The sequence below is a fragment of the Poecile atricapillus genome, chromosome 16 (assembly GCF_030490865.1).
Source record: "Poecile atricapillus isolate bPoeAtr1 chromosome 16, bPoeAtr1.hap1, whole genome shotgun sequence".
Taxonomy (NCBI): Eukaryota; Metazoa; Chordata; class Aves; order Passeriformes; family Paridae; genus Poecile; species Poecile atricapillus.
The window spans coordinates 3,023,401-3,039,683 of record NC_081264.1 but is presented as its reverse complement, the minus strand read 5'-3'; the positions used below and the strand labels follow the sequence as shown (position 1 = coordinate 3,039,683).

The following is a 16,283-nucleotide window of genomic DNA, read 5'->3' as shown; positions in this document are numbered from 1 at the left end:
GCCAGATTTAAGTGACACAGTCCTTTCTGACTGTCACAGTAGTGGCCAAAAGCTTATATCCTCTCATAATTCAGCACTTGTTATGTTCCACATGTAAATATTACACCTCAAAAAGTCTGTTTATATTTATAGTCTTAATCAGCCCCTTTTTGGTCTCGTGTCTCCGTGGTGTACACCTCATTAGCTGACACATACAAAATGTAAATACTTGATTGCAGCTCAGAAGATAGATTGTCTAACACTTCCAGTTGCTTTTTTTTTTCTTTCACCTTTTTCATTTTCCTTTCCTCCATTGCCCTCTATTGGTTGATAATTATTCTCCACTGGTACAATATATTGGTTTTGGAGCTGGTGTGAGGAGTGAGTGCTCACTAGCGACACAACTTCACAGATTTTCTGTTCGCAGATTTTCAGTCTGTGAACAGTATGGGTCTTCAGTTACATATTTTCTATACACAAGAGCTCTGTAAGGCACAATCTGAAGGGAAAAATACGTGTTTATGTGGTAAATGGGGAGGGAGCCTGTACTTTTTTAGTGCACATGGTGTAACAGCTGGTTAGAAAGGCTTCAAAGCTAGTTAGAGAAGGCTGAACATGTGCAGTGTGCACTGGAACCATATTCCCTGATGTTGGAGCTTGGAACTACTCTTGTTCTGGTAAACCACAAGAGCTCAGAAATTCTCTTCTTGCAAAATCAGCCACTTTGTACATGAAAGTGGACACACCTGCTCAAAGTTGCAGATGTAGATTCATGAACTTGCTCTGGGATCAGTCATCTTTTAATCAGAAATCCAAATGAAGACCAGAAGTTGAATTTTTGGTGAACCAGAAAGAATGGTCATGTTAATTCTCCAAGCTTAATGCACAGAATAATTTTCTCTTAAAAATCCAGAAAGGGGTGCAACATATAATGGCTGGTGCAGATGTTCCGAGTGGGATCCTGCTCCCTCTTTGGATGACAGACTCCAGAGTGCTGTGAGACATCTCCCTAAAACACTGCAAGGTACCATATGTGAATCTGGCTTAAAGCTCCGTGTGGGAGTATCTGTTTTCCTCTCCAGAGCAGTGGATTCACTGACTACAGAGCTGGAGAACTACAAATGGACATTTTAGAAAAAGGCCAATATCACCTTTTTGGTGATACTGTGCTGTGACTGGTATTAAGTGAGCACCTGCCAGTTTATTGTGCACAGCTTGATGTTCCATCTCCTTTGATAACTGCCTGCTTCTAAACTTTCCATCCTTGCCAACACACACTGTAACCATCAGGATGTAGCCCAGCATCTGGATACTGATGGTTCCCTGCTGGTTAAAGAGCCCATGACCACATCTAAACATCAGACACGCTGCAGGATTGTTTCCCCTGGAATCACCTCTGGATGTTTGGCCAGTCTGTGACTGATGAGTCAGTGTGAGACTTTTTTTAAAACCATCTTAACTCAAACATCTTCTTGAACAGTGTCCAAAGAACTTTCACACCCATCTTTTTTAAAGTATTGACCCACATATAAGCCAGCCCTCAGTTTTCAGACAGTGGGAGTCAGTAGGGCAGAGTAAATTAATTAAAGTCCATATATTCAGCTTCCTCCATAACTCCCTGTGGTTGCACAATCCACTTCCCAGGTGCTCTGAAGGAATGGGGGCAGTTAGGGGAAGTTGAGTACGTTTCCTCCCAGCTCAGGAGGGACAGCAGGCCTGCTCTTTGCTCATCAGCACATTGTCACAGGCAGCCACTGACAAGTGTGACCCATTCCCATCTACTTCTGGGACCCTGGATGCAACAGCCCCTCACTCCTTTCTGCCACTGTGCTCGTTGATGTGGTAGAGAGCAGTGCAGGGGAGCCAAAGCATCCCATCTCCTCAGAGCATGAGGTTTGTTTTATTCACTTCATTCACTTAAAAAAAAAATAATCAAATCCAAGTGTGTGAGTGTGTTTAGAGCTTTTACCTTCAAAGGATGGAGTGTGCTGAGGGAGGAGTTGCCAAGTGACAGATTTTAGTCTCTGAGCATGCATCCAGCATAGTGGGCCTTGCAGGATCCCTGTGTTCTTTGGTGCGAGGATGCAGCTGTTCCATCCTTGCTGTTCCACCAGGTACTGATGTTCAGCCCCTCAGCTGGACAGGGGGATTGAATATATTCCCTTGGGGTTCCCAGGGATCCTCAGTCTCTTCTCCACACATAATGGATGAGCTGTTGTTATCACAGGGAACTGGGGTGCAGAGATAAAGATAAAAGGAATTTTGGGTACTGGCTTTATGTGCCACAGAACAATTAATGTATTTAACACTGATATGTGCAAAAGATGATTTTAGTTACATTGAAACTGCAATGGCTTAACATTTCCATAGAGCAGAAGTTCTGATCTTTAGCATCCAAATCCCAAGCCAGGTGTGAGGAAGAGCAGGAACACACAATTCATGACTGCCTGTGGAAACTTGACTGAAAAGCTTTGCCCTGTACCACATAGAGACATATGGCAGAGAAAGAAATACAGTCCATTTTCCAGAATGGTATTTATCTCCTTGACCACTGAATCATGCTCTCTCTTACTTTGCTACTAGTTTTCCAGCCTGTACAGATAATAACGTGGGGGGTTTGCTGATAGCATCAGCAGCAGAGTAAGCAGAGACCTGGCTCCTTTAGCTCACCCTGATGAATACCCAGAGCACCAGTCAGCTGTGTGACTGAATGGAGGCAGAAATCCTGCAGGAGCTGTGCAAATTACCCGTGCTGTGACTGTATTTGGCTGTATTAACAAGGTTTATTTCATGGGCAGCCCAACTTTCAGGCATGTGATGTATTAATAATGCTTCCTATTAGAAGTACCCTTTTAGTGCACCCATTTGAGAGTTATTTTTAACAAATGCATAGCAAGAACATGCTCTGACAAAGTCTGAAAGCTCTTGCTCTGCTTGGAAAGTCTTAAACAAGTTTCTTCCTGAAGCAAATAAATCAGTGTTTATTGTAGCACTTTTATTTCTTAATGAAATACACTCAGGAACTTTTTTTGTATGACATTCAAGTCTGTCTTTGTGCTTCAGGAAGATAATTAATGTTTTCAGAAAACAGGATATGGATAGTTAAACTGGAGAAAGGAAACCATTTTATTCAGTGATGTGAAATTTCACAGAACTAATCGGGGTAGCTCACAAAGAATCCATGCTTTCCCAGCTGAGCAAGAGCACAGGAAAGGATGGGTGACTGGATTACTGCTCTTAGTGGTAAACACAACCACAGCTGTATACAGCTATTTAATGTCAAGTAGGTGAGACTTTCTGAAGTAAAGTAATTTATTTTCCTTATGAGAAGGGAGACTGAAAACTAAACTAAGCCTGTGTAAATTCCTTACACATCATCTGAGCTCTAAACTAAGTGTGCCTGTCTGGTGGGGACACAGCAATCCAGAAGTGCCAACTGCTGCCTCTGCAGATTGAGCACCCATTTATCACCGTGATCGATGGAGTGCAGCAGCACAAGGGAGGCTTATTTGCAGAGTGGAACAGGCCTCATTGGAGAGCAGGTCAGTTCTTCCCTCAGCCCAAACAGGGAATTAAATCCCTGCTGGCTGCAGCAGTGCTGGGGTGGGCTTATGCATGAAGAAGAGGTCACCCCCATACTCCTTGGTGTGGTTTGCACTCCACGTCACAGGACAGGTAAAGCTGAGCAGACCTTTGATTGTGGCTGTGCAGCCCACACACATTAAACCCCGTGCCAGGGATACTCACCTGTGTGCAGCCTCTGATTTCTGCACATCTGTGTGTGTTACCAGCAGGATGGTAATTCCTCTGCTGCTGTTGGGGGACAGATTGGGAGATCTGCCTCTCACTAATGCCACAGACCATGCCCACTTCACAGTAAAAACACTGCACTTCCTCAGAAGGGCCTGTGGAAGTCCATTAGAGCAGAAGAAACTTGGTTTGAAGAACAGAGGTTGTCAAATATCTGCAACTCCTTGGCAGCAGGAGAAGATTCTTGTGCAAGACAGATGATATCTACTGAAATATGTTCTTACTTTTTCTTGCCAAGAAATCTTACCCCCTTCTCATTCTGATGACAGGAAAAAACCTCCCTCTACTGAATGCATTTCAGGGCAGTCATTCCTTGCTGTGCTTTTGAAATTAATGGCTAAGCTGAATTCTTACACAGTTAATCAGCTTCTTCCCTTCATAACTGCTGTTGTCACCACAGCCCTCAAGTGTAATGAATCGGGCTGCCTTGTGCTGGAGGAGCATCGTGTTTTTCCTTTAACTGGAGCCCCATGGCTCTTTTTTTTTTTATCTTCTTTTTTCTTGTCTTTAAGCAGGTGAACAAAACCCTGCCTCCCCCAGCCTGTTGTGAGCTGACACTTGACGCTCCAGTCATTGCAGCCGTGGCTGTGCTGTGGCTCTGTGCGCAGACAGCCGTTGTTTTCAGCTGCCTCAGATGATAAGCTGCCATAGTTTTACATTTCTCCTTGGATAATATTTTCACGTGATACATATGATAACAAGAAACCTTCATTACCTTGCCAAGTTCTTGGAATATACTGTGCTTTCCATTCAACTCCGAGTCTCTGACAGTCGTTAGTGGAAATGTTAAGGTTTTCTGTCTTACAGACTTTCAAACCTAAGAGTAGCAAAGTAAAAAGGGATTAATTTGTCCTTTGTTTATGGCTCTCAAGCTGCCTCCTTGTTCTGGAGAATTTTGGCTTTGCAATGAGAATACAAACGAGCTCTCAGTTTTAGGACTGAACTTTCAGAATGTGGTCACAGCTCAGTTAATGCAGTGATTTCAGACATGAGAAAAGAGGTGCTCACTTCACCTCAGCTTGGCCAAGAGTTAATTTGCCAGTGGAAGGTACAATACAGACTCTGCATCACAGCCAGGTTGGGGCGAGCTGGGCTTTACTCCTCACCTTTGCAAACCCCTGGGTGCAGCCACAGAGCTGGGCTGATGAAACTTGTACTGGTGTCACTTATTTTGGTCACTGAGTGGTAACACCCCAGCCTTGCTGGTGTGTGCAGGAGCAGCGCTGTGCTGGGGCTCTGCTGTCTGCTGCTAGCACAGCTCGTGTTTAAGCACAGGCTGGGGAATTGGGCTGAGTGTGACAGGTTGTCTGAGCTCCAGGGAGAGAGTCAGCCCCAGGGACACTCATCCAAACTCAGGCTCCTGGGGACTGGAACATGCCAGTACACTGTGGGCTTTAGTTGGATGATTACAGATGAATTCCAAGTGCACTCCCTATTAAAACAATTACTGTATTTTAAGCTCTTTTTGTATAGTGTGTGAAATTACTAATTACTAGAGTGCTGCACTGGGGACTGACAGAGCCTGCTGCCTGTTGTTGGCTAATTAAGCTTTTTTCATTTACTTGGGAACAGCATCGCTGAACTTCATTGTCTGGGGTCATCTCCTAAATATTCTGTTGAGGTAATTTCCAACCTGCAGTTCTCGTTTGTTCTATTGGAGCTTTCTTTTTTTGGTCTTTAACCTGTTAGTGCTGATTTGGCCTTCAGTTTTCAGCAGCACATCAGAATCCTCCTTCTGACTCCTTTTTTTGTTTTCATTTTTTCCTTTTCAGCCACCTGAACTCCAAAATGAAGAGCTTTGTAGCTAAATTAGTGAGTATGTAGGGAGTCACGGGAGGCGAGCGTGGACTATTCCCAGCTGCACCACTGAGTGTTTTACCACCTCTTGTAGAGTTACTGGTCATGGGAGTGATTCATAGTGGTGGAAGCTGTGTCAGCCTGTGCAACCCACTCATGTAATTTCTAGAACAGTGCATCAAAGAAAAGGGTTTGGTGGGGGTGGAAGGGAGGGGAGACCAATCTTTTTCCCTTAATGCTGTCCATAGTCAGATCCTTTCCTAGTGAGCACTCAGGAACCTGAATGCCTCAGCTGGTCACATAAAGGGAACTGGATTCCAGCAGCTCTGTCCTGCCCATTGTGGGGGAAGGAAGGGCAGTGGGAATGATGGTTCTCTTGGATTGCCATGTGCAAAAAGATGGAAGGTTCCAGAGTACATTTTTATTCTTTGCTTACCTGAATGATCAGACATCTGAGGATTGCTCCAGACTACACACCTGATGCCCTGTGCTGGCTGAAATAACAGGGGCAGAGCCTCACTGCTTCTCAGGCCTTCTGTAGCCTTGACAGGAGAGAAGGGGTCAGTAGTGGGGTCAGTTGGGATTTAATGACCTGGACTTGGAGGGAGAGAGGTGATAGTGGTAAGACACCGGTCTTGGACACACCAATATTAAAGAATTCTGTAACATTTGAGGTGATTGATGGCTGATTTTGCTGCCTGTTTTGCAAGGAGTTTCACATCTTGGATGTTAATGACAGGTGCAAGAGTTTCAGTGGGAATTGGAAGTTTGGAAGCAAAAGTAACTTGCAGAGATCTTGTCACTCTGCCATGAGTGCAGAGTATTCTCTTCTGTAGGTCTCTGCACTCTTGAGTTGGAAAAATGTTTCTCTGGTTAATAAAGGCCTTTCCATTTGCAACAGAACATACTGAAGGAACACGCTGATGATGACCAAAATCTTGCCATTTCGGGTGTCCCTGTGGTCAGCTGGCCCAAGAAGACCACAAAGGTAATGAGACACAATTACTTACTACCCATTGTGTGTGGTCTGGTGTTTATTTATCTGTAATCTGACAAAGTGCTGTGTATTATCTGCTGGCAGCTGCTAGCATTTTTAACACAAAATGTTACTTTTGATTGTTTTATGATTAAGACTTGTAGCAAAACAAGAAAGTGTCTTAGCAGGGAGAAATCAGAGTTTCCATTTGAAAAGAATTTGTTTGGATCTTACTTACAAGCATATGACTTTGATACATCCTGATTGTTTACTAAATATGGTTAAATCTAAAAATTTTGATGCATTTTGTGTAAAATTAAATGATGTGTAAACCACAAATCAGTCACTTAGGGAGCACTCTCCTCTGAAGGAGAGGATGGTTTTTCTCTTATACTATGAGACTTCCTGAGTGCTCTGTACAATGTGCCACTGTAACTTTGAAGTGCTGTTTTCTGCCCTTATATCCTAATTTTTGTTCCTATACATGGGAGTAATTATTTTCACTTTGCAGAAGAACTATGAGGTTTGCTTTGTTAAGGCTGATAAAGAATTTGAAGTAATTAACGAAAGAACAATGTCAAAAGGCTGGTTGTTATTTATAACAGTGGTATGTTTACCACACTCCAGTTATTCAGCACGCTGTAAAAGCAGCTTTGCTTATTTAGAAGATGTCTCATCGCTTCTATTTTTACTTTCATTTTTCACTGAATTAGTTTTATAATCCAATATTTCTTTAGAAATGCTGAAGGGGTCGGTCAGCTTAAATCAGGCTTCAATCTGAAAATCTGTTGTTGTTATCATTGCAGATACCTTTCAAATAATTATCAGGGAAGAGAATTCACTCAGTTCTCACTTTTTGTGCTGGTGAACTTGTTATGGCACGTGTTGCCACGAGAATTTGCTGTTTGCAGATGGGAAGTAGGAGCCCATAAACATGGAACTGCCAGAGGAGAGCAGGGCAGGATGAGCACATCACGTTCCTTCTTGGTCTCTTTTTGGGTTTTAGCTCAGCACATTTCAGGAATTGTGTCCTGTTAAATACATATTTCCCTTTTAGCTGGTAATAAATCCATGAGAATATGCTCTGTGTTTAAAACATTGGTTTAGAAACAACAGTGGAAAACCTGGAGAAATAGGTGTGGGATTCTCCACTCCTCTGGTTTTGTGGCTGCTGCTCATTCCATGCTCAGGTATATTTTAGGCATTGAATAAAGCAAAATCTCTGTGACCAGAGAAAAGGTGGTGTGGGAAACATGTAAGAGAAAACTAAGGAAAAACTGACTCCCTTTTGAGCTTGTGAGAGAAGGGAGGATCTGAATGCTTTGAGGCTTTTATAAGCTTTGGCATTTGTTAATGTTCTTGTTCACTTTATTTTGGAACCTTGATAAATGCTTCATTTCTTCTATTTTATTTCTGTGTACTGGCAATGTAACTGCAGCTGTAAAGGATATGTAATTTTTGTGACTTAAATCTTAACCTTTTTTGCAAAATCTCCATCTTGCTGGCTGCAAGGGTTTTTGGGTTTTTTTCAGGTGTTTATTTTCCTTCTGCCTTTCTGAAAGCAAAAACTTTTAGGAGGCATCATTCCCACTGGTATGACAATATCAAACATACCTGTTAATAACAAATACAAGGAAAACTTCTACAGAAAGTCAGACTTCAGGTTGAAGTTTGGAAATAAACAAAAATTGATAGCAGAAAAAAATCCTTTCACCATTCTCTTCATATTTGCTTTGTTTAATCTCTGATCAGTTTGTGTTATGTCTTATGTTTTAGTTCAAAGGTACACTTGCAGATAGGGCTGAACATTTCCCAAGAGAAATTTGTTGTTGTGCTTCTAATTGGCAAATGTCCTTGTCATTTTCCATGTTCCAGCTATTTCCCTTCCTGGGAACAGAGGCCAAGTGAACAGGCTGGGAAGAGATGTTTTAAAGCTGAGCCTTTGAGTCCCAAATTAAAATCTGTGGGAAAGACAATATAGGGGAGATTTGTCTAAAAGCAGTTTTAGTAGTTAAGCTTGGTTATTTCTCCTTTGTTCCCTGTAAGCCCTGATAATGAAATAGAAGATTTTACAGAGCAGAAAAACCCTAAGGGAGGGGGAAACTCCCTTGGAAAATGGATTGTAGCTGGTGGAGCAAGTCTCCATGGCCAGAAGATCCCACAATTGTTGAGCACAAGGCAGGGGAGTAAAATCTACCAGTAATTTTGCTTTCTGCAGTCTTGCTCTTGTAGTATTTATAGTAGAAATGGCAGATATTCCCCTGTGCTTTCCTGAGATCTTTGTGTTCAGAGGGAGCAGGAGATCCAGTACAGCACAGTGCTCACTACTGTGGGGCTGCAAGGAGACATTTCAGCTGCTATCAGCTTCCAAGGACAGGATTGTCTGATTCCAAGCCATGAAGGAAAAGAAAGGAACTAAAATCCAGAAAGATGAAGCAGTACATGGAACAGAGTACATCTCTCTTGCTTTCTCCTGAGAGAAGGCTCCAGAAGAAATTTAGAAAGACAAGAGCAGCAGATGGAGAAGGAAGAATAAAGCCAGCATTAAATGCCAAAACATTTCAAAGAAAATGGAAATTACTGTAAAGAAAGGAGGGGAAGAGACTAGAAATGGCGAGAGAGCAGGATTAGGAGAGATGCAAGTACTGAAAAGGGATGGAGTGAGAAAAGCAAAGAGCAGAGGGAGAGAACCCTGGCTAAAGACAGAGGTCCCTGGAATAGGGATAGAGAGTGTCTGTGTAAGTAATCCAAGTTGAGGAAGGTCGAGCTTGGTTACACTGACTTGGTTTTGAAAGAATGTGCCTTTGATAACTTGAATGATTATCGAAGCAGCAAATAATATTTCCCTTTAAAACGGAGTCGGTTTCTTTCACGTGTTGCGAGTGTGACGTGAGCAGCATGCACAGAGCTGCAGAACAGCTGCTTGAAGGAAGAAATATGTTCATTCACCTCAAATCCCACTTCAGAGAGGATGAGGTGTAATGGGCAGGACACTGAACCAGGGAAGACCCATCCATGTGTCATGGCCCTGCAGTGGTGCCACGCTCTGTCCACCTCTTCCAAAGGCATTTGGGGCTGTCACACTGCAGCTCCCTGAAAAAGAGAGGGATTGTCTGGGAAAAGAAACATGAGTAATAATCAGCAATGGTTTAGTGAGTAGATGGAATAACTGGGTGACATTTGATGATCTTATGGTTAGTGCACAAAATGGGAGGCCGGGGTCTGTGCTGTTCCCAGCTCTGCTGCAGCACCTTGTGTCGTGTGAGGTGAATGGCACATTCCTGCTCCTGGCCCATCTGGGAGGCTGAGGGGTGAAATTAATGTTTATAAAGATCCCTGGCATCTTCAGTGGAAAGTTTTGTAGTAAAATGTACGAACCATTATTATTTTGTGGTAATAAGAGAGATGGAGTGTGATTCATAGATACCTCTTCATATCATATTTACTCATATTTATGGAGCTATTTTGAGTTGCTTGTACTCCTTATAATTTATTGATAATTATTTAGCACAATAATTACTCTCCTTTAGGCACCTTTTTTTTTTCCCCCCTTTGGAAACTCTATTTCAGAAGAAGCAAGAACTGTCTTTTTCTTTTAGCTGTACAATAAGAGAAAACAGGCCAGTGCCAGGGGTCTTAGGATATGTACAACCCTAATTTCGGCCTGTTGAAGGAATCAGGAATGTGGGACTGAGTGGATATTTGAAACCTGCTTGTCCTGATGGCTGGCTGACAGTTTCTGTACCTTCAGGCAGGACATTTCCCACTGGCTGCCGGTGCGGATGCAGCTGTGGATGTGCAGCCCCCATCCTGTTCCTGTGCCGGGAGCTGCACAGCACTGGCCTGTCCTCACTTGGTGCAGGGCTCAGTGTTATCTGGGGGGTTGCAATCATGGGTCATTAAGGTTGCAAAAACCTTAATGATCATCAAATCCACCCTTTGACCAAATCCCGCTGTGCGATGCTGTCCGAAGGGAAGAGCTCCACAGGGCGTGCTGCCTTCAAGTGCTGGGTTCTTCAGCAACTAAAGAGAAGCAACAAATCTTCCCAATCAATTTCTACCCCATCCCTGGGATATGAACTTTTGGGTGGTGTGAGCAGAGCCTGAGCCTGATTTTGCCCTGTAGCAACTCACAGCTGGTCCCTGGTGCAGGAAGCTGGTGACTGCCAAGCCCCATCTTGAAACCCATTCCCATGAGTTACTCAGCCCTGCAGTACCAGAGTTCCCATTTATCTGCACAGGAATTAGGGATAGTATTTTATTTAAGGAACTCAGAATATGACCCAAGCAGAAACCACGTTTTTCAAACCATTTCCTATTTCTGGAAGAAAACAGTCAACTCCAGCAGCATGTAATTACACTCTGTGGCAGTGCCTTCTGTTTTTATCGTGATAAAGATCTTTAGTTGTCTATGAAGAGCAGCTATACAGAACTAAAATATGTTTGGACTCTCCTTTTCTGTGAAGACTCAGAAATGCAGACTGGGAGCTGGATTCTCATCTCTCTTACCTGGCACAAAACTAAAGCCACTGCATTTGCAATGAGAATGAGTGTCCAAATATATTTAGGTCTGGCTGTGAGCAGGAGATGGAGCTGTAATTTTCAGTAGCTGGTTAACAGTGCTGCAGTATGTGGCTGTTTCTATGATGCTTGTTTCTCCATGTAATTTTAACCTGTTGATTTTAAAAGAAGATAGCTGAGAAATATAATAAGGAAATGGTAATATTTCTATTTAATGGAATACTATTAATTAGTAAAGGTCACAAACTGAAACTTTGATTGGATTATTGTTTTTTTAAAACACCAGTTTCCCTGCAATTGGCAATGCAAATAATGTTCATAGCTCTGTATCAGAGCATGAGAACCAGGAAGAAAAAGCAATCATTGAAATAAAAGGGAAGGCATCCCTCAGGATGTTTTTTTGGGGGGTTGGGGTGGTCATGGGTGGGCATCACATTGAAAGGGGCCTTCTGGGATGGCAGCATCTGATTTTTGTCATTAGTGACTTCTGTCCTACAGCAGTTCAGTTTGTACCCCATTATTTTTACTAGAAATCTTTGTGTAGAATTCTACAGATACATCCATGGATCTGAAAAAGAAGGATTAACTCATACAAACTAATCTGTGAGGGGCAGAGCAAAAAAGGCTGATTCCTGTGGCTGAGGAAAGTCATGTTCCACCAGCCCACAGTCCTTGCAGCACTGTCCTTCTCCTGGTGGTGCCATCACCGCTGTTAAAGGAGTTGTAGGAAAAAAGCAGAAATTCAGAGATTCCCTTTGTTTATCTTCCCTGTTAAGATGGAAGATTATATCTTCATATTTTCTGCTTAGTGTCCCCTGGTAGAATTTTTTTCTCTCTGTGAATTTACCTAATAATTTGTGGAACCTGTTGATCTTTTTGATCTCCTCAGCATCCTGTGCCAGTGTCCCCTGCGGTTTAATAAAGCTCTGTGTAGATAAGTACTTCCTTATGTTGTTTCAGATCTGTCCTTTAATGTCATAAATACACTTCATGCCTTCTGTATCATGCATTCTGAGAAATTTGAATGAGGTCTCTTGTTCATCTCTGTGCTGTCAAGGATTTTTTTTATGTCCCCATTATTGTGTTTCAGTATTTTTTCCCCTATTCCCAAGATGAAAATCACAAGTCAGTTCAGTCTTTTCTGGTACAAAAACCATACATTTGAGCTTATTTTTTTTTACTCTATTCAAGTTCCATTCTAGGTAGTTTTGAGGTGAGGGTGGATGTGGTAGATATTTAGAATGAACCTGTATTTTAAATAATCAAGGTCAGTGGGATTAGCCACCATCTCCAGATCTGGACCCCATAGATGTCCCTATGTACTTTCACATATCTGCCACCATTTCCAGCAAGGAAACTTTTTCCCTCTTCTTGGTATTTCACCTTAAAAGTGCTGGGAAGAGAAGATAATCTACCAGTTTTTAGTAACAGAGCTCCTTTATTTATGGATTCAATTTTATGTGACATTATGCATTGGATCAAACCTAAGAAATAGTAAATAAATGGACTAAGAATCAGTGGACACGATAAATTCCTCTGTATGCAAAAATTAGGAGGTAACACATAAAATGGAGTGTTTTGATTAACTTGAAACCAATGTGATTTTTCAGAAGTGTTGAGCATTGTTTTGTATCAGGCTTTCTCTCAGTTCAGGGGGAGAGGTGTGAGGTGGACAAAGAACATTCCTGAAAACCTTTGAATAAGTGCTTCCAGTTTTTACTTGCTTGCTTACTAAGAATTCCTGCCATAGCTATCGCTGGGCCAGCTCCACCCAGAGAAGCAGCAGCAGTGAGGGACTCGTTATAGCAATTAGTGTTTTTTAACCAGAGTGGTGTCTGAAACAGATCTGAGCACGTACAAATGGCACAACATCAAACCAGCATCAGCTTCAGGAGCCTGCCCGGGGCTACCACCAGGAAAGCAGCATTCCATGTAGAAACAGTGGGAAAAATCTGCCAGATTCCATAAGACAGGCCAGTTCCTTGGAGATCTACTCAGGGAACTTCCTGTGGGAATACAAATGTATTAGAAAGCACATACTGACAATTAAAAACAAGCACTTAGGAATTCAAGTAAAAATTGAGTCTATCTGGTGTTAGAAAAAACTTGGAAAGGATAAAAAAGATAAAGGTAGATAAGACAACCAAACAATTCTGTGTAAATTGTTGGGTGATGTATTTTCTGGTTGAGATTCTGGGTAAGTTGTTGTATGGTGTATTTTTCTGGTTGAGATTCAAATAAGTTTTCCATCAGTCATTCCAAGTGGCGCTGGAGCAAAAAGGAGATTTAAACTGTCACATTTCATTCTTGCCAGGCACCAGCTTAAAGGTGTTTGAAGCGATCCCACACAGCAGAGCCTGAACTCTGTTTGGTGTCAACAACAATTTTAAATGCCAGTAGTCTGCAAGGAGATTTGCATATACAAATATGTGTGTATTGTGAATCCTTTTTGTTGATAAAAAGTCCTGATTATAAAGTTCATAATCTACTGCAAATCAGGCATTTCTTCATAGTTATCAGATGCTAATAATTACTCGTCTCCCAGAAAATAACACAAGTACAAAAGAAAATGGGGATTTAAATCAATTTAAATTTGTGTTTCTCTTTACTGATTTAAATTGTGATTGGAATCAGTGATTTAAATAATTTTGAATAATTTGTGTTCTTTTACACTGTAGGATAGTAGATGCCATGTGCTAGGAGAGAGCTGAAATGTATTCAAGAGAAATACCCCAATTCTTGCTCCTGACAAATCTATTAAGACACAAAACCACATAGTTGAGGTTTGGGGGATATTTTTTTTAGGGGACTTCCCACAGTAGCTGTACACATACAAAACCAAGGCCTTCCCCTGCTAAGTACACTTGGAGGCAGGAATAAAACCTGATGCACCAGAACCAGAGGTCTCTTGGGGTACTGTGCAAAGGAGTGAAAGCTGTTGAAGCTGCTGGGAGTTCCTGTCAAGCCTCTGCTTTCCCAGGGCAGCGCTGCCCAGGAAAGCAGCTCCTTGCCTGACCTGTTTATTTTTCTGAGTGCTGTTTCAGTCTCTTACACACATTAGTCCTCCAGACAAATCTGTTTGTGCAGTAACTCAGTGCAGACCCGAGGAGTTCCATGGTTTGGTGGATGTGCATCATACCTAACGTGCCATGGGGGGCTGGAACTGGGTGGTCTTGAAGGTCCCTTCCAACCCAACCCACTCTACAAAAGAGCTTCACTATTGCCTCAGTAGTTTCCTAAAACCTTTGTCTGGTGACTTGACAGATTATTTCTCACCTCAAGAGGCTGTACTTGAAATATTGTGTCCCTTCAGGGAGTAATTATAAATAGCAAGGACTTGAATGAGCACCTTCTTAATCTTCCATCTTTGACTTAATATTTTCACTTCTTATCAACTCTCAGCCACTTGCTTTGAAATCTGACCAATGCCTTTATGTGATGAATACATCAAAGAGGTAAATTAGAGCCATTTTGACTCTGACTAGAAATCTAAATGGATTGGAAAAAAAATGAACAGACATCTCTGTTTTCCAACTGTTGTGCTCCAGGTATCACACAAGAAGATTTATGTATTCCTCCCCATTGTCATTCTTCTACCACAGACACGAATATTCAGTAATATGAATATTTTCCAACTACGCCTTGACTACCATTTTTCAAGACGGAAGCTTTCCCTTTATTTCATGACAGTAAAAGTGCTGATGAAAACTCCTGTAGTCTTAAGACCTTTTTTTTAGATAGTCCATGTGAAATGAGTTGATAATCTTAGATTTTATCCTCAGGAGCCTGGCCTACATTTATTGTGGAGCTGGCCAACAGAAGCTAAGGTTTAAACCTGGTTTAAGACTTCCAGCATCCTTTTGCTCTCCATCACCCCAACATCAAAACAATCCAATCTTTGAGTTACATATCTGAAAGTTAATAGTTTTGTTTCTGGATCGAAGCACATTGGCAGAGCAGTGGGAAAAGCGTTTGTCATTCCACAGTACAGGCCGTGCAATTATGGATATTAATCCTGCGTGCACTTTTCAGAACAAAATTGAATTGTATGTTCTGTCCCCAAGAAGATGGCTTCCTCTTAGTTCCACAGCACATTGAAATTACAGTCTGCTGAGAATATAAATGAGGGCTTGTTTCAACTTCAGGACTTTCCCGCAGGCACCAGTGGACCAGATAGAAGAGGGACAGCAGTGCTCTCCTTTTTGAAAATAACCAATATAGCAAAATATATGGGTAAATTCCAGTAAAAGCAAAGCAGCTGCGAGTCTTAGCCTAGTGTGGTTTACATGTTAGTCCTGGATGTTTCCCCACAAATCCAAGTCAAGTTTGTAGGTGATGACAATGAGCAATGAGCCCTCATAGGCAAACTGCACTTGAGCTTTTCCTTTGCTTACCATGTGTTTGGGTTTGGTCTCTGGATTTTCAGGCTGCTGCCCACACGTTGGACACAGCTGAGTGTCTCCCAGCATTCTGTGCTGTGTGTCAGAGCACTCGGAGCCTCTTGCAGGAAAGCAGGTTTCCTATTCCGGTTAATCCACTCTTTCAGCCACATCTATTTGCATGTTCCTCCATGGCAGTCACTGCTTATCTTCTTAGGAGCCTCCTTCACTAGTTTTTGCATGTACTCAGAGCATGGCTCTTGGAGACACAAACTGTGCTGTGGAAACACTTTGTGCCATAAGGCTCTGTGGAAGGAAGCATGGCAGGATTTCCCTAATTCCTCGGTGGATAGTTCCAGTCCTGTCATGGCTCTTCCTGCAGAGAAGAGTCTGTCTTGTGTGATAGATGAAGTCCATGTTTCACCATTCCGCAGTCTTACTTATTACTTTTTTAAGATGACAGGGTGTTGGGATTTGGGGAGGGTTGTTTGGGTTTTAAGGTTTATGAGTGAGCTCCTGTCAGCAGTTCTGTCTGGGCTCTTGCTTATTTGGGTGCTGCTCCTCTGCTGCAGTATCCCATGGCTGTGTTTTCCAGGAGCTGTTTGTACAGCCCTTGCTGCCTTTGGTTCTCCCAGAGCAGTGCTGGACACTGGTTAGGGAAGTATGAGCAGTAGCATTGCATGGAGGGAGCAGTCAATATTATTTCATCTTGTGTTATTTTATTTGATCTAAGGTTGATCAATCAGACTTTATTGAAAAGATTGTGACAGATACGCTGTGCATGTGATGACAACTGTTGTGTCAGAGTTCAGATAAAGTAG

General features: G+C 42.3%; 1 protein-coding gene across 5 annotated transcripts in view; it reads left to right on the top strand.

Annotated features, from left to right (window-relative positions):
* Positions 1–16,283, top strand: part of KDM2B (lysine demethylase 2B) — a 106,377-nt gene that overhangs the window by 61,349 nt on the left and 28,745 nt on the right. For all 5 annotated transcript variants that reach the window (XM_058851275.1, XM_058851272.1, XM_058851273.1 and 2 more), the window contains one exon: positions 6,488–6,574. In XM_058851275.1, coding sequence (XP_058707258.1) covers positions 6,488–6,574 — 87 coding nt within the window. The remainder of the gene's footprint in view (positions 1–6,487; positions 6,575–16,283) is intronic.